This window comes from Rosa rugosa, chromosome 3 (genome assembly GCF_958449725.1).
Source record: "Rosa rugosa chromosome 3, drRosRugo1.1, whole genome shotgun sequence".
In the NCBI taxonomy this organism is placed as follows: Eukaryota; Viridiplantae; Streptophyta; class Magnoliopsida; order Rosales; family Rosaceae; genus Rosa; species Rosa rugosa.
In genome coordinates, this window is record NC_084822.1 from 9,369,008 (window position 1) to 9,387,678 (window position 18,671).

Sequence of the window (18,671 nt, forward strand, 5' to 3'; positions counted from 1 at the left end):
TTTCATAGCAACCTTGATAGGATTTGGGGTCTGGTGGTTAAATACACACCAACATCTGTGCTTCCAAATATTCCACATTAAGAAAGAAATATGAGTGAAAAAATCTTTAGGAGCAGAAAATTGGCGAATCATATCAAACCAATTGACCATTGAAGTGATGGATTGCACGGAGACTTTGTACCCTAGAGGATGAGCGAACCAAGTAGCTACAACCCACGGGCAAGAAAATAGAACATGTTCCACCGTCTCAGGAAACAGATTGCAAAGAGTACAAGTGGGATGCTGAGCAATGTGTCTATGAAAAAGGGCTGCTTTAGTGGCCAATATGTTGTGAGCAATTCTCCAAAAGAAGAGTTTGACTTTGGGGAGAGTATGAATATTGTGAATCCACTTCCAGATGAAGGAGGAGGTGAAACGAGAGTGATGAGGATGAGTGGAAGTAGTGGTGCAGTTACGAGAAGCTAGGAAGTGATAACCTGATTTGACACTATAACTCCCATTCTTGGAGAAAGGCCAAACGAGCTTATCATGACAATCTCGGGCCACCAGATGGATAGACAAAATCTTGCTGCACTGGATGGGAGAGAGTTCCGACTGAATGGAGCTGAGATCCCAACTTTGTTGATTCCAATCAATCAAGGAAGAAACTGCAATGTTTCGATTAGCTTTGGCCAAACAGAGAGGAGAGGGAGGGACTGTCGGAATCCACTTATCTGACCACAGATTAACTGAAGTGCCATTGCCAATGTTCCACAAGGAACCAGCTTGGATTACCTTTCTGCCAACTAGAAGGCTAGACCATAGCCAAGAAGGTGCAGCCCCTCGTTTAGCTTCAAGAATGTTGGTGAAAGGGTGGTAAATCTGCTTGATGACTTGAGCACATAAGGAATTTGGGGATTGAATCAACCTCCAGACTTGCTTTGCAAGGAGGGCATCGTTAAAATCCTGAAAGTTGCGGAAACCCATCCCACCTTCCGATTTTGGGAGACCAAGAAAATCCCAGGCTTTCCAGTGAATACCAGAAGAGGTTGAACTTCCCCACCAAAAATCACTAAGGATCGAATTGAGTTCTTTACAAGTAGAAGCGGGAAATTTGAAGCAAGCCATAGTGTATGCCGGAATAGCACTGGCTTCTCCCTTAATCATAGTGTATGCCGGAATGGCATGACTGAGTGACAATTTGAATTCCAAACAACTGTGTGGAGTGGAGCTAATCATTCTTAACCACTACAATTACCAATTCAGAGTGTATCTAGAAACTAAAAGTACTCTAAAGTAATTTTTGTTTATAAAATTATATGGAGTGAGTGATACTTCAAAATAAATGTATGTCTAATCCTTCAAACGACAAGCTCCTTGTTCAATTTCAACTTGATTAAACATTCAATATAAAAAGTCACCAATAATTTATTGTACATTTCGATATGGGGAATGTACAAATTAACGGAATGAAATCAAGAGGGAAACTATAAAATAAACCCAGAAATAAAAAGATATAAAAATGAAACCATTTGGTATTATAATTATGGCAGAAAATTAATTCAGCACAATTCAATATGGTATGCCATTTAATCCTCCAAACATGAGCATTTTTGGCCCCCAAATTACAACTTTTACACATGAAAATAAGGAAAAGAAAAGGAAAGACCATTTTGCCTCTTTATCATATATTGACCAGGAACCAACGACCACGATCGCTCAATGGAGATGATCATTTAATCCGACGGCAGAGAGTGATGCCATCCCCAACTGGAAGCATGCAAATCTCAATTCTGGGGTCTGCTGCGAGAGCCTTGTTGAGCTCGATCACAAAGTCCCTGTAGTACCTGACGTACTTGCGGAGAGGAGCATCAGGTGGTGCCACCACAGAGCCGTTCCATAGGGTGTTGTCGTAGCCGATCAGGCCTCCGACCTTGACCAGGTCGATCAGCCTCTTGTGGTAGTTGATATAGTTGTCCTTGTCTGCGTCAACGAAGATGAAGTCGAAAGATCCATGATTCTTCTCCTGTTCCATCAATAAAATGTCACTTTCAATACCAAGAAAGAGCAGTGAGATAGGGTTTTATAAGAACACATCGTTTATATTAAACATACGAGTTACCAATGATTAAAACACTATTTAAAATATGTTTGATCATGGATTATAATGTACGAATTGTACATGTCGGAACTTGATCTTAAAGAAATGACAAATTCAACTCTTTTCTGATAATATATTCTCTATGAATCTAAATTCTGACAACATAACATGTTAGACCGGTTCAACTTATCACTTGTTGAGTGCTTGAATTCTTACATCTTCGATCATATGGTCGAGGACGGGGAGGGCAGGGCCTTCCCTGAAGTCAATCTTGTGGGCAACACCAGCTTTTTCGATGACTGGGAGACCCAATTCATAGTTTTCTTTGTTGATGTCCATGGCCAAGATCTGTGACAAACCAATATATATTAAGTCATCATTTCTAAAGAAAAATATATTGTTCGTATATATGATCGATTTTGAGGGATGAATTATCGACCTTTCCATCTTCAGGGAGAGCAAGGGCTGTGGCCAAGAGGGAGTAGCCAGTGTAGACACCAATCTCCATGGTGTTCTTGGCATTGATGAGCTTGAGAAGCATGTTCAAGAATTGACCTTCATCAGCTGAAGTGGTCATGATGTTCCTGTTTTGAATTGAATTTCCCAATCATCAATCTCAAACAAGAAATCAAAGAAATGGGTATCTCTGTATTATTGAATGAATCAAATTGGTTGATGAAATCAAATCAAGGATCAAAGAAACAAACCATGGGTGCTTTGCTGTCAACTCTCTGAGCTCCTTCATGGATTCAGGCTCTCTTGGGTACACACTAGTCTCCAAAATATACTACAAAAACAAAATCAAAACCGAAAACCCAAATCAAACAAAGCTTTCAAAATTATATTCCTATAAATTCTGAAGATTTTGATTCAATTCATAGCTATAATCCAATTGTAGTGGAAGTAGTACCTGGTAAAGAGCATCACTTTGAAGAAGGCTTTTGTGGCCAACTTCCTGGTGCCTGCTTTTCTGCTCCTCTCCATTTGCTGCCATTGCTGTGTTAATCTTCCTTGCTTTGTGAATATGATTAATAAAAAGGTGAGAGACTTAAAAGTAGATCAAAGCCTGGATTGCAGAAGAGGAAAGACCCAGGTATATAAGGAAGGAAATTATGCGGTTTGAACCGGATAGTTGGTTGGACCGGCCACCAAACCGGTCCGGGGTTGGTGAGGTCCCTGGCTTTGTGTGAGTTTTGGAACTCCAAAGTCCAAACAATCAAACCCATCATACTCTCTTCGGGGCCCACTGATCTGGTAGTCCTCATGGGGGAGACTTTGTGAGTGTTGTCGTTGGGACTTGCTGACACTAAACTGAGTTCTTATTACGTCATTATTATTTTTTTTACGAGTCGTAGATATTGGTTTTTATTTTTATTCTGACTCCATCCATCTCCATATAACCACAATTATAAATAGGATGAAGAAGATGGTTAGAGAAATCTGGCTTGTGAGAACAAAAGAGGGCCTGTCTTAAAGCCGTAGACATCTTTCCATGTGCAGGTATTGGCGGTCGTCTACAAACTCTAAAATACAACCTTTATACCTCGAGAAATTCTTAAATATGGCAGACATGCCACGTGGCTGGTACACTCAGTCAATCATGTTTCTTAGGTGAACCGTCATGTAACACGCCTGCCCTACCTAAGAATCTCTCTTATAGGATGTCTAATCCGCTTCACACGTACACGGTAGACGAGATGCCAAATGTTTATCAATTGCACGAAATAGAGTATAGGAATTGTAATAGAAAGAAACTTAGATGTCAATAGAAGAAAATGAAGAAAAGGAGAAAGAAGTGAGTGATTAAGCGTTAAACTTTATCTAAAGAGTTCAATTTTTAATAGGACTCCTCACTGCTTATAAAGATTCTCAAGTTCATACATTTTTGAATATGATTCTTAAAAAAATAGTAATAGTATAATAGAAAACCAACAGCATGCTTCAGCCCTAAATGAGATTTTGAATCAATCAAATTCACGTTGTTGATTTTACTAACAATTACGGACGGTTATACATATTAATGATATTATTCTTAATTTGGTGCTGGATAACTTCTTTCATGTGTCTTTGATATTCTTATATATATGTCTGTTGCTGGGTTGACGCTGTGACACAGTTTTATATTAATAATAATAACAATTATACTCAAATTTGTAATAAATTTCACGAAAGGCGTAGCTATCTAACTATAAAAAATAAAATTATATGCAGATTTGTCATAATCGACATTCCATTTAAAAAGCAGAAAAGAAAAGGAGTTGGCTGCCTACAATGGTGGATTCTTTTGGAAATAGGGTTGGTGAGAATGCTCGAGAACTCGGCTGTTTACGTATAGAAACAGGTGACCTCTTTCCTCTCCTTTTCCACTTAATCATTTTACTGCTGCTGTTACACGTAAACAGCTATAGTCATGTTTGGCTACTCAATTGAGTCGGAACCAATTAACTATCAGAACAGAACTCTTAACTATCTGGCCTGAATCTCTTAAAATTGTGTTGCCATCTTCAGCAATTACTGGTTATCATGAATAAGTTGCCCCAAAAAATGGATTTTTACCATTTTAGGAAACGAAAATGAAAGCTGATTTGGGTATTGAGATGAATGAATATGATCTGAATGAGGATACTTGTTAGGTGAGGACCTGAGGTAAGTCGTTTCTTGGACATATATACACAGTCCGGCTACGGTGTGAACGTCTGTACCGTGCGGACTGTACCGATTTCCCGTTTTCCCTCACTTTTCGATCACATTTTCACATCTTAACCGTTCAGTTTTTAGGTCCTAATGTATAGATCACCTCTGTAAAATTTCAGCCAATTTGGTGATCGTTAAGGCATCCAAAACTACAATTTACCATTATAAATACGAACGGTTCCGGTTAGACAGATTCGGTCCATTCGTGTAAATTGCAGTTTTGGATGCCTTAACGATCACCAAATTGGCTGAAATTTTGCAAAGGTGATCTATACATTAGGACCTAAAAACTGAACGGTTAAGATGTAAAAATGTGGCCGGAAAATGGTCAAAAACAGGAAATCCGTACCGAAATTTCGGTACGGAAGTCCACACGTGAGAAAAATCCTCTATATATATATATCCTTGCTGGCGTGACAGCGTTAGGGAATGGTTCTTGTGTCCCTATCGTGTGAATTTAGTCCTCTTCAGATTCTTTAAAGGCTCACCAACCCCATTGTCTGGCCTAACTGATATCTCTCTATTCTTGTTTTACTTAAAGTATACTCTTGTTCAGTTGAAACCTTTGATATTGACAAATTAATTATACAGGCCTAACTGATCTCTCTGATAAGGACAGCTTCAAGTCGAATTTAGAAGCTCAATGGCTGAATGCCTTTCAACTACTGAAAAAGGCCATGAACACCGCACCAGATTTCACCGAAGCTCGTTGAATTGGAGTTTGGGAGGCTTACAAGAAAGGGGCACGCCTTTCAACTTTTTAGAGGCATGCGAGTTGTTGCCTTGTGCCCAAGGAAAATACGGAGCTGTCTACCTATGAAATTGGGCTCTTCGGCACTCTCATGGAAACCAATACATCCTTGGAAGTTTGGAACTGATCATCAAAGTCTTAAACATTGGAGTGAAGGGTTAGCACCTTGTAGAGCAGGCAGAGCAGCAGAAATGGCTAACCAGGTGAATAGATTATTAAGTACAATATAAAAAGGGAGCTGAGAATACGGGTGTTGATATATTTTCTAGAATGACTGAAGAGTAGGGTAAATGCCATGCCATTTTTAAAATAGAGCAAGTCCATAGCTGTTTTGGAAGTAGGTATTCACATGAAGAATAGTATGGTACAACAAGAATCTCAAGTCACTATAGTCCTCAAGCCCCATCAATAGAGAAATAAGAAGGGCAAACAGAAGTTGCAGCAGTAAGATTTTGCATCAAGCCCAGAACAGAATGAGAGAAGTAACCGTAATAGATTGGTCTTGCACTACGAAGCACAGACAAGCATCATCTGAAGGGTGAGAAAAATTGGCATACCCCAGTTACCACTAAACAATTGGCTTAGAGGAATAGTTAGTGCAAAGAGTTAGAGGTTAAGCTGCTGCTATGTTATTGAGATGTGCAACACTAGTGGCTGTTGAGTTGTGCAAATGCTAAGCTATACAAGGAAGAGGTTGAGGAGGATTTTGAACATTAAACTGAAGAACCCTAAGTTTAAGATTATTAAACTAATTTGCTGTTATGAACAGTCAACTATAATGCAGAATAGTTTATCGAATTGTCTTACTTCAGAAGCTATGATACCAAGCTTTTGTTAATAGTGTTTCCGGGTTTTAGTGTGCAACCCAGCTAGCCGTCTCCATCCGATTGACTTGAGGATTTCCATTAATAATTTTATTGTTTCTGCAATCTGCAAAACTCAAGGTCGACAAATAACAATTGCCAGTTTTCCATTCTTAGGAAATCAATTGTTGTTCCTATAGTCCACAGACCAATGCATTCTTCAGAAATCTTGTTTGTTCCTCCTGTTATGGGATTGTTATATTTTTGCTTAATTTGATGAAGCCATTACAGAAACATTAAGCCTTTACTTCATCACTCAACAGTTAATAAAGCATTCACATTCTCAAGGGGCAAAAATCTCATCTTTATACTTTTGAATATGATAGAACATGCTAAACTGGTATATCTTCACAAATCAAACCTACAATAGTTGAATTCAAATAGCAATTCTTTCCCGAAATAAATCAAAAGAATGTAAAAGAAACAAAGGGCCTGTGATCTAAGGAAACACAACAATGATCATGAAAGAAAAAGTAATCTAAAAGTACCTGACAAACAAAATTGTTCTATATCAGCTCCCTCTATTGAACCAATTCCCTAGGGTGATTGCAATGACACCAACGAGCTAGAATGTGTCGAAAATATTGATTCTTGAAACTCTTTTGCTTTTGTAGCCAATGCATTTCTTATAACAGAAGCCTTCCTCTCAATTGAACTCTCCTCCAAACTCGAATTGTCCCTATGATACTGAGAGCTCTGATCATAGACAGAGTAATCATCCAACCCAGCAGACATTGCCGAATAGTCCTCCCTCATCAACAAACCATTATGTAGTATAGAACATGCACCAATATAAGCAACAGCCATCTTCATCTCCTCGCGAATCGGTCTGCTCAAAACCCCCCAATTCTTCAAACTATCAATAGCTCTAAGCCCCGAAAGCCGCATTCTACTGTGTGCTGCATTGAATTGCTCCTCATCCGACCCCGGCATTGCATCAACAAAGGGCACCATAAGCCAAGGAAGCAAAGGGTACCCTTCATCTCCAACCAAGTACTGATTCACCGGCACCCCATTCACACTAACCGGATCCGAATTCAGTAACTTCCCACCCTCAATATCTGCATACAGAGTCGAACCCTTCAAAACCCTAGCATCACTTTTATTCCCCCTGAACCCAGCCACAATGCTGAGAATTCTGGAATTAGCATCCACCATGATTTGGGCTGCAACTTCTTCTCGATCAACCCCATTACTTCTCACAAACTTGAACCGGGTACAGTCAATCACACCGCAGCAATTGGGCAACCCGGTGTGGGTTTCGAAACCCGAAGACACCGATTCAAGCTCAGTCTTATTCGGAAACTCAATCCAGAACCGGTAGTTAGTGCAGAGAACACGACACAATTGCTTGGAGCAAAATCTCGACACAGACTCCGAAACCCGGAATTGCCTCGATATCTCCGGGTAATTGGCTCCGGTGGCCAGGCGGAACAGGCCGATTCCGAGGCGGAGGTCGGCGGAGAGATTGAGCGGGGAGCCAATCGGGTCCCTGCACTCGAGTAAGGGCTCGAGTAAAGAGCAGAGCCACTCGAAGGTTGAGGAGGTCATTCGGAAAGAGGTCTTGAAGGAGTCGGGGGTGCGAGGGAGAGGGAGAGGGAGGCCGAGTTGGGCCGGGGGAGTGGGCTCGGAGGAGTCCAGACGGGCCCGCTTGCGTTTGCGGGAGAGGGAGAGGAGGGAGAGGGTGGCGGCGATTTCTTGGGAGGAGAGGAAGTGGTGGACGGCGGGGAAGGCATGGTTGGGGGAGGAGGAGGAATCGGTGGAGGGATTGGGGGAGAGGACGAGGAGGACGAGGAGTTGGGAGATGGAGGAGAGTAAAGCTACGAGGGTTGAAGATTCCATTTTTTTTTGTGTTTTGTTGGGGGTTTTGATTTTGGAATTTTTTTTTTTCGCTTCTTGGGAATCGTGGGGGGTTAAATCTGGGAGACGAAATACAGAGGCAACACCTGGCTGTTGGTAATTGTACATTTGGTTTTTGTTTTTACTATTTTTAGAAACTTTTCTTTAGTTGTTTTGGGGGAACTTAAGAGGATTCTTTTTTTGGGAAATCTGAGGTTTCAAGAGTCTCCCTGTTTGAATTATATGCTCTCTTTTTTCGTTAATGAATTATATGCTCTTTTGAAGAGTTACCATCTATAGTGTCAATAATACTTATTTTCTATATAAATTGTTTCTATTTTCCTCTCTCTTTTTTATTGGAAAGGATTTAAAGTTTAATGTTTGATTATTCTAAAAAAAAAAAAAGAATTTAATTTCTAACCTAAAGTTAAGTACTAAATTCTCTGTCAATAAGCCGTGGCCAATTGTTTAGCTAGCCTAACTAACATCCTGGCGGTCATGAGTTTAAATCTCACTGATATCAAGAGTGAGGTGGGGAGTTACACTATCGTCTAGAATTACAAAAAAAAAAAAAAAAAAGTATTAAATTCTCTGGTTCAACCTTATAGAAAAGCTTGAATATTGCATAAGAATCAAGCGTTAGGCATGTCCAATCTAGAATGCAAAATAATAAAAAATTCTCATTTCATGTCTTACGTACTAATCAATAGTTAAAAACTAATTGATATGGGGTATTGATTTGAATCTTAGAGATATTCTCATCAAGACATTTCTTCGTAGTCTTTTGCTTTGTCCTTGTCCTTTCATTAGTCCCAAACAGGAAGGGGAATTGCTAGGCAAGTGGTAATGCTCACATTGTTTTGTACACCACTTGTACATATATATGGACCTGTGAAGAAGATGAATGTGACTCGTAAAAATAAAAGAAGGAAGCATATGATAGATAATATGTTCTATTGTAATGAATGAATATTTGGGGTTTTTTTTTTATAGATATGGTCGTAAATAGACCTTTTGGTACGTTTGTCATATCATAGAGCATATTCCAGCTTGGATGTGAAGTTCAAGGTTAGAAACAATTATTATAGATTTTCCGTTCAAACAAAAACAAACAAGGAAACTTATCATAAGTTGATAACCATATCTATCCATGATATCTCGAGCGGTTAATATCGATCTCATTAATAAGTCAATCTTTGTATATTGTAATCTGCTATATATAAACTTTTGCTTATAAAAAATAGAGAGCAGGAAACTCCAACTTTCGTTTGCTTTGAAAATGTCTTGATTGGAGTTAAGGAGGATGCATTGTATAGACATATTAAGATACTCTTGTATTTTCTAACTAATCAGTCAGACGAGATTCATACATTATCTGGAAATGTGGATGAAATAGTCTACCAGTTACTAGTAATTTTGACGAAGCAATTACTAGTAATTTTATAGGGAGTCACAAAGATGAGAAATTGAGGAGTTACACATTATTAGCCATCTTTTTTCTTTCTTTTTTTTTCCTTTCTTTTTTTTTTCTTCAAAATATTGCCAACCTTTTACGACTTAGTGCACTGAATATTGGCTTGAGAACTTTTTTTAATTTTTCTTTTAAATGGTTGGCTTGAGAATTTTGTCCGTCCAAGTTTCAACCAATTAAGTTAGAATCTGATATGCCTTAAGACCTTACACCGCTTGTGGGATACATTTAATCCCTAAATTCCAAGCTTAATGCCATCGAATGCATGCGTTATGGACCCTAGATCCTAGATCGGCCAATTTGTGTATTGGATAAGGGTGCTATTGCCCTATTCCAGATTTCTAATGCCCTATTCCAAAATAATTAGCTAGAGAAAGTCCAGACGTGACCGGTCGATGCTAGTAAATCTAATACTCCTTCAGAAGCCATGCTCCTGATGACAGAAATCATGAAAGAATAAGGAGGTCATGAGTAAAGGCGCAAATTGACCAAAACTAATGAGAACTCAATTAAGGCTATTCAGGAATTCGAAAGTAGGAGGAAGATCATAACAAAGACGTACTTGTGTGCCTTGGGAGGTTAAACGGGGACTCCTAATGAGTGCCACTTTTGCATGTTTCAACGCTCTGAAACCCTACCCTGAGCAGCTAGGGGTTATGAACTTTCACGACTTGTTTGTATGACAAAGTGTTTGGTTGGAAAGCTAGGAAGAAGACTCGCTCCAAACTGCTACATTTTTTGCGTGGATGTGCATTGGATTGAGATTGGACCAGATCAATGCGTCAAGAAAACACAGATTAGTGAATATATAACTAATTATCCTCATTCTGAAAATTTTCTATTTCTTTGGATTATGTGCATCGAAGATGGAAATGTTCATTATGACATGACGGTACTGTCTCTCATTCTCACCTTCATCATCTTTTGCTTTGCCTTCATTAACTTTTTTATGCAATTGCAGCTTCCATAGAGAAGCTACTCTTCCATATTCTTTTTTTTTTAGCAACAGTACTAGTCTCTTCTCTTTTTTTCTTTACTTTTTTTGTCTCGACTACCATACTAAGCTTAGCCTGAGGAGACATGTCCCATTTTTGATAACAAACTAGCATGTCAGGTACGTTACCTTGTATCATTTTCTAATGTATCAATTGGTTAATGGGTTAGCTCAAAGCTATCGCTTTTGAGTAGGCTTGTCAACCCGGTCACACTTTTTTCAATGTTCCGTTCTCTTGAGTCTATGATGACTGATAAATTAAGCAGGTTAATCTTGGTGTTGAACATGTTGTTTTTTCCCAACCTTGAACCCTAGCGCCATCCTCACGGGACTCAGACCGGTAGGCAGCGCTGCCGGCATGGCCTATCTTCCTTCCCTCCCCCTAGAACCGTCACGAAAATTTGACGGAGGTATGTCATTGATAGCAATTTAAGACTCCAGGTATCATATTGATAGATTTGTGAGTCTGGGTATCAGACTGATAGTGAATTTAACTCTTAGGCCATGTTTGTTTCCCAGAAAGTGGGTGTTGGGAAAGGAAATACTTTTCTTTCCTGCGTTTGGGGACAGCCAAGGAAGGGAAACACTTTCCCAAAGCAAAGGAAAAAGTGGAGGAATTTGGTTCCCTCCCCCCCCCCCCCCCCTCCGGAAACACTTTCCCAAAGGAAAGGAAAGTGATTCCTTTCCTTTCCAGTCAACCAAACATGGCCTTAATGGAATGGAAGGAGAGGAGATGACTTCGGCGAGTACATAATTGCCCATTCAAATTTAGCGAGTATACTCGCAGCACACTGTTCCTCGGTTTCAATTCGATCGTTAACTGAAGCAACGGAAGCTAAATTCAACACCCAACCTTAACAAATTAACTAATCCCACTCACGCATGTTGCTCACGCGCGGAATTTGACTATGGTGCATTTGGACCGCGGTCCATAGCAGAATTCTGTGGATATGTTCGGCAATTTTGTAGTAAATCCAATTCAATATACTTTAACTGTGTACTCAGGAATATCTTTAGCTTAATGGGCGTTTAAAAAATGACCTTACGTACCTTTTGGATTCTAGCCGGCTAGAATTGCTATGCTATTGAGAATGCAGTGAAGTAGGATTAGGGCTTTCATTTGCTTGTGTTTTACACGTCACATTCTGTTATGAGATATAGAGGGGAACAGGTACTATGAAGAAAGTTGTTGATCAGGGCTTTTCTCACAAATTCATTGACACAAACCAAGAGCAAAAAGAAATCCTTGATCTAACATGTGGACAATCCATGATGTAGAACCAGATACTTGTGATCTCATTGTTGTCCATAAAATCGATGAGTACTAGAAATTGTGCATCACATTGTCCTGCTATAGATCATGGAAGCAAATGTATATGCATGATGATGGTGCTAGTTATTAATCACCATCAAATGGTATAAGGAGTAGTCTAATTTCCATAGGCATTCCATCTTCCATTGCCTTATCCAATAGTTAATGATGAATATTGGAAATAGGTTTAAATCGGTGTTAACCGGCTATCTCTCTAGCTTTGTGGCACGGCCACAAGTTGAATGAATTTGAAATTTAAAGCAGTTATGATGGTGATGGTGTTTGTTGGTGGTTCTGCTTTCAAACCACAAATTAAAATTTTCATATTGTAATTCATTATACGTGGTTTTGCCTTAGTACGTGGTATGGCATACATAAAATTTAAAGTATAAAGTGAGGAATGTAAAAATTGTGTGCTCATTATGTGATTTAACATCTTACGAATTTAATTTATTTAAAAATAAATGTTGATGGAATAATTTTATGGTTGAAAAAATGACTTTTAAGTTTTAACTCTAAAATTATTTCATCAACATTTAAAATAATAAAAGTCATTAAAAAAACCTTCTTGACATGTTATATTACGTAATAAGCACACAACTTTTATCCTAAATGAGAGAATCTTATCTTCTTCAACTCATTAAGAATCTCCTAGCTTAGTAATCAATTATACATAAAGTCAAAAGAGCTGAGGTACTACAGCATGGAGATTTTTAATTAATAAACATGTAGTCTAAATATGAATTACTTTGTGTTTCAAACTGGAAAGATGCACACTTTTCCCAATTAGGTTGCAGTAATGTGGAAAACAAAAAGAGTGGCTTTAATCTTTGGCTTTGGAATAACTTAACACAGGCAAACTCATAATTAATTGAAAATAGGAGATATGAAAATATCTAGCGAGTTTGCTCTGCTAGGGTTGGGAGAGCGTCGTCTCCGGCCTCTTTGTACCTTTCTCCATCATCGATGGAGTATTGTTCCGATACAGCCCTCAGTGTCGGTTCTCTCGCGCACGGCTCTTGTCATTCCCTATATCGGGTCGTGATTCGCATCTCGGCATGTGGCAATCTCTCCTTTTCAGATCCATTATGACCGTATCTATGTTCACTGGGAAGAAGCCACGGCTGCGTTGCCTTCCCAAATCGGGTCTGCATCGAGAGTTGGGCTTCTTCGGCCAAGTCAGGCACGACTTAAGTCGCCGGCGTGTGGCTTTGGTTTGGAGGCGGTGTGGCTGAGTGAGGGGCTCGAGAAGGGCTGGAGTTCGGCTCAATTTCCTGGTGCGTTGGAGTGGCGGTTGTCCGGCAGTGTTCCAGATCGAGTGGGTGATCCGGTAGTAGAGCGAAATTGGTGCATGGGGTTTGGGCGGGATATGCTTTCCCGTAGGTGACAATGGTGGCAGTGGGGGGGCGTCTTGTTGGTGGGGCTGGGATGACCTTTCTCCGACCAAGGGTGGTGGAGCAGCGACTGGGGTCAAAGTTAGGGACGGTCTAGGTGCCCAGAGAACTTCTTGGTGCCCAGAGGAGAAGTTTGTGGGCCTTTTTTGGTTAGGCCTTCCCTTTTAGGCCTTTGCAACTGGTGTATGAGCCCAATGCTGTTAGGGTTCGTATCTGGGATCCATGAGATTTCTTATGAGCCCAAAATTTCTCAGCATTTTGGAATAAGTTTTTTAGTTACTTAGGTAGAAAATTGCTCTCTATTCGACGTATTTTTCTGCATGGAGTAGGTAAGATCGGTCACACTACCGCCGGTTAGTCTGCACCATGTATGCATATTGGGCATCAGGGTGAACGCTACGTACGTCCGCAAGCTCACACAAGGGTTTCAAGTTCATACCGACGTAGCGTTCACCCTGATGCCCAATATGGGGTATTTTGAGTTTATACAGTTGGGAGGAGGAGAGAATGGGAAAAGATTCAACGTTACTCTTTCTCTCTTCCTCTCTCAATTCTGATTCTCCTCTCATCTCCCTCTGATTTCAATTCCCTCTCTCTCCTCCATTCTCATCAATCTCTCTAATATGTTTCCTCAGTGGCTTTGTCGTTTTACAGTCATCTCTTCCAGACCGAAATTAATATAAAACTGAGCTAACTGAATGTATTTTGAGTTTTGCAAGAGTCTTGTTCTTGCGGTGCTCGATCTTTATCTTCTTGTTCGTCATGATGAGGGCTTCCAGTGGCTTTTGTGTTTGTTTAACTTTGCACTAAGTGGGATGTAGAACTAGTTTGATTTTGTTAGTTATATTCAGGGTTAAATTTATGCTTGGTAGAGTTGAAAAACTCTTTATTAGAAATTATGAGTTATATTCGATACTAATGTATGATTAGCGTCAATTAACATGCGGTTTAATAAACTGTGCACGTAATCGTTGTCGGCGAAGAAGAGGGTGTGGGCACTTCCGCCGGATTTATTCCCCGAGAAGCCGATTTCAGAGTTGGATTTGAATCTCGAGTACAAGCCGGATCTCGGGGAAGAGTTAGAGGCTGGTAGAGAAACTTGAAGAATGCACGAAAGGTATTTGTGAAAATGCCTCAGAAAAATGCCCTGAAGGTGTTTGTAGATTATTTGGTACTCTATTTGTATCTTTCTTATTTTCTTTTCTTTTTTTCTTTTTTAAATGCTAGACACTATGTGTATCTAAATCAAAATTTTGCTGCAGGCTGAAGTAATTATCATCCATGGGTCGGTTAGTTGTCTGTGCTGGAGATGGTGCAACTCAGAGTTCAACAAATGGAACCCCATCTCATTTTTTGATATATCATTCCATTTATCCTAATTGATATTAGTTGTGTAGTTCTGACTTGTTTCAGTACATATGTAGGGCTCTTTTAAGACATGGGATCATGATATATATTGACGTACCTTTAGACATTGTGAACATGGGTCTGGTCGAAGATCAAACTCAGCTCTCTGCATACAATCTATCTACTTCCGTATCATATACAGAGGTCATCTCTTTCTCCTTGAACTTGTAATTATATATTCCCTTGAATTTGTCTTGTTAGCAATTATGTAATAGATTATATATCCTCGTTGGTTCTAACATATCTTCTTGTCCTAGCAGAAGTAGCGGTAAGTTAGGTTATGATGAAAACGATGATGTAACCACCGAAGACATGGCTTTGGAGGTAAGAAGTGCTAGATTGCAGACATGTTTGGAAATCAAATGAATGGTTTATTTAAGTACTGAGTATTACCGTCCCTTAGCTTGAATAATAGTTTATTCATTTACTTTGTTTGTTTAGATTTTTAGCTAATATATTAAGCACTTTTGGTTTTGATTTACATTTGGTATTGATACTAATTGGAAACCTTGCATTTTCTATGAAACCAAACAGATTTCCAGTTTTTACTTTGTTAATGGTGTTGTTGACGAAAAACAATGGAAAACTTAGTGCATTAAAAGTACTAAACAGATTTTCTAATTTTTGTTGTTATTTAGGTTCATGTCTGAATGTTCATTGGTGAATGGTTACTGGTTTCTGGTTGGGTTAACATATAATTTGAAATAGTAGCCTGATCTTTTGGTGGGTGACTTTTGACAAGTAAATGACTTCTTGTTTTATCTATATGGGATAATATCATCCTTATATGCAACAAACACAGGTTACAATTTGAAACAGTTGAGATATAAATATTTAGAGTGGGAGTCAGAATATTGGAACTTGTTATCATTTTTCAGATGGCAGGTTATCTAAGCTAGTAGCTTTTTATGTAGCAAGGATGGTATCTTGTTAGAATGTTTTTGCTGTGTCATGAACACTTCTATGTTCATATATGACCACATTGATTGTTGATTTTGTGTTGCAGGTAATCACAGAAAGTTGTAAAGTAACTCAAATAAGTAGCTCAGACACAAGAAGGTAGTTCAAATAAGCCTATCTTTTAACTGGTGTAGTAGATGCTTTTGAGTGGATAAGAGAAATGTATGTAAAATAGTGTAGGAAATGGATAAGCAGTTGTGTAGGTTTGTTTTTGCTTGCTATGGATTTTTCTTTGCTTGTGTGCAAATTATATATGATGTACAATAAATATATAAATGAAGTTTTTTTTTTAATAATATAAAAATGAAGTTTATTTACTAATAAAAATCAATGTTCTAAAATTCGGCCGCCCAGGCCGCCTAGGCGCTGGGCGGCAGCAGACCGAGGTGAGTAACGGCAAATCGGAAGCCTTATGCGGATAGAATTTGGGCGGCCGCCTAGGCGTTCTGGGCGGCTAGGCGGTTTCCTCCCTTTTATTTTTTTTTTCCCCCCAAAACCTAAACTCAACATCAGAAAACATAAAACTCATTCGACCCCAAAACCCGAAAAATAGACCGCAGCTTTTATTCGCTCTCCCCACCAAGTCACCACGCCTCTGCTCCACACCTCCACCGGAGCTCCCCAGAGCCACAGTAGCTCCCTCCCCCCCTCCCAGCCACCACAGCTCCACGCCTCCTCCGTGCCTTTATTCTTGGTAATGATTAATGCATTCTGCCGCTATGAAATGCATTCTGTTACTGAAAAATTGAAGAAGAGAGAAGGTGGAGATGGTGGGTACTGGTTTTGCAAAGGAGAGAGAAAGAGAAGGGAGTGGAAGTGAGAGAGAGAGAAGGGAGTGAAGTGAGTGGGTGGTTAACTGTGTCAGTGAGAATATAATTGTGGCTGTTTTTAGTCGGTAGAGAGAAGAAGGATAGGATGGGCACGTGCAGGGCAACAAGAAGCATAACTTTGTTGGACAATTCAACTTCAGTTCTACCTCTCTCTCTTAAATAAATAGTTAATGAAATAAATATTTAGTTTATTTTTCTTTGGAGGAAGATAAATATTTAGTTTATTACTCTTTAAGTCTAAATAAAAGTTATAAAAATAAAATAAAAATTTTAAAAATACAAAACCGCCTGGGCGCCTGGGCGCTCCTCCTTAACCCACCGCCCGACTAGCGCCTAGCGATTTTTCGAACCTTGATAAAAATATAGAAATATGAAATAATATACAAATTGTGAATTGGATTGTTTTTTATTTTATTTTGTCAAACATCATTTATGGCGTGCATAGTATGTGTGCCGTAAATATACCCCTTTTTACGGCACACATTTGACTCATTAACGACGCACGTTATAACTCATTTAGTACGTATATGGTACGTGTGCCGTAAATGTACCTCTCTTTTATAGCACACTTTTGACTCATTTACGATGCACGTTTGGACTCATTTACGGTGCACAAAATGAGTGCCGTAAATAATAGTTGTCTTTTATGGCATGTCCATTTACGGCTGGCATTTGTGGGCTGTAAAAGGTCATTTACGGCGCATATTGTGGGCCGTAAAAGACCTATTTTCTGGTAATGGTGGTTCCAGTGTTCACCACATAGTTTCTTTCTAGATGGAATTGCAACTTATGGATTGAGCTTTATGTTGTGTTCTAACTTCCCAACATTATAAATAAGCTGCAGATATGGGAGATCAAGGAGAAACTTACACCTAATGAAAAAATGGTTCACAAGGCCTGTGCTATTTGCCTAACAAAAAAAAATTGATAGTTAAGAATAATATCAAACAATTAAGGCAAAAAATTCTTTCATGTCTAAATTGGTCATTCTACAAACTCAAAACACTTTTAGTTTCGAGTTTACCAAACTTTGCCACTGATTTTAACACTCACAGCCCTTATAAAAGTTCAGTTTACCAAACACTTAGCTGCTTTACTTTTCGGCCACTTATTCTCATAAATAAGCAAAAGCCAACTTTTCTTAACCAAACAGACCCTAGGTTACCTATGTTCTCTTAAATATGGTACTACCTTTGCAATTGACGAAGGAGATGAACAACTATTGCTCTAATAAGAATTGATAGAGATAAAAAAAAATAAAGATTAGAAAGAAAAGAAAAAAAAAAGAATAACAAATTGTTGAAGATACAGATTTAATTGTTCAAGGGTGTTTTGGTAAAATTAAGAAGGTGTGCTTAGCTTTTCACGTATTCAAAAAAGTGAATCGGAAGTTTATTAAATAGGAGAGGTCCAAATATCAAATTTGGAGCTCCAACTAGAACCACTCGTTGTCTTTTCATATGAGTTAACATAGTTCAATAACAATTGAAAAAAGATGGAGTTCCATATATTAAAGTTGGAGATCCAACCAAAACTACCCAAAAAAAAAAAAATATTCATGTTCAAGTAAATCCAGAATATGTGTCTGGCTCAAACTCTAGATTACTTGCTATAGTTGTAATAGAGTTTGTATTAGAGATAATCTCGGAGAATCTTAGTAGATATCCAATCAATGCACGATTATGTTTCTGTGTACAACTCTATCTCTATGCTTGTAATCATGTATATAAAGAGGCCCCTATTATCAATGAAAGCACATAAAATTCTCTCTCAAATTTCGATTCCCTAAAATACGTTATCAGCACGAAGCCCTAACCCTGAAATTTCAAAACCAAAACCCGGAAAGACCTCAACCTTGCTACCACAACTCCTAGCCCGTGCTAGCCTCACCACCGCAGCAGCCCGCATGCAAGCACACAAGCCAGCCCTTCAGCGCCTGCGCACACTTGCTGCCCCCGCGCGCCTCCTGCACGCCTCCTCAGCTCGTCTACCCAGCACACTAGCAGCACCTGCACGCAACGCTAGAGTGCCAGCAGCACCAGCAAACAACACTAGCGCGCACACCAGCGCACAACA

The 18,671-nt window shown here is 39.2% G+C and overlaps 2 protein-coding genes and 1 long non-coding RNA gene across 3 annotated transcripts; 1 reads left to right on the top strand and 2 right to left on the bottom strand.

The window, feature by feature from the left end:
* Positions 1–1,496: 1,496 nt before the first annotated feature.
* On the bottom strand, positions 1,497–3,162 carry LOC133736823 (caffeoyl-CoA O-methyltransferase). Its single transcript, XM_062164420.1, has 5 exons — positions 2,991–3,162; positions 2,788–2,867; positions 2,520–2,664; positions 2,297–2,428; positions 1,497–2,005 (listed from the first exon to the last, which is right to left on the bottom strand). The coding sequence occupies exons 1-5, from the start codon at positions 3,072–3,074 to the stop codon at positions 1,712–1,714; spliced, it is 735 nt and encodes a 244-aa protein (XP_062020404.1). The 5' UTR covers positions 3,075–3,162; the 3' UTR covers positions 1,497–1,711.
* A 3,506-nt stretch (positions 3,163–6,668) lies between these two features.
* Positions 6,669–8,265, bottom strand: LOC133736822 (protein ALP1-like). The gene has a single exon (XM_062164419.1). It carries the CDS (start codon positions 8,228–8,230, stop codon positions 6,926–6,928), a length of 1,305 nt encoding a protein of 434 aa, XP_062020403.1. The 5' UTR covers positions 8,231–8,265; the 3' UTR covers positions 6,669–6,925.
* Positions 8,266–13,875: 5,610 nt separating this feature from the next.
* LOC133735162 (uncharacterized) lies at positions 13,876–15,990 on the top strand. Its single transcript, XR_009858787.1, has 4 exons — positions 13,876–14,515; positions 14,661–14,949; positions 15,066–15,129; positions 15,812–15,990. It is a non-coding gene; the product is annotated as an uncharacterized LOC133735162 (long non-coding RNA).
* Positions 15,991–18,671: the final 2,681 nt, after the last annotated feature.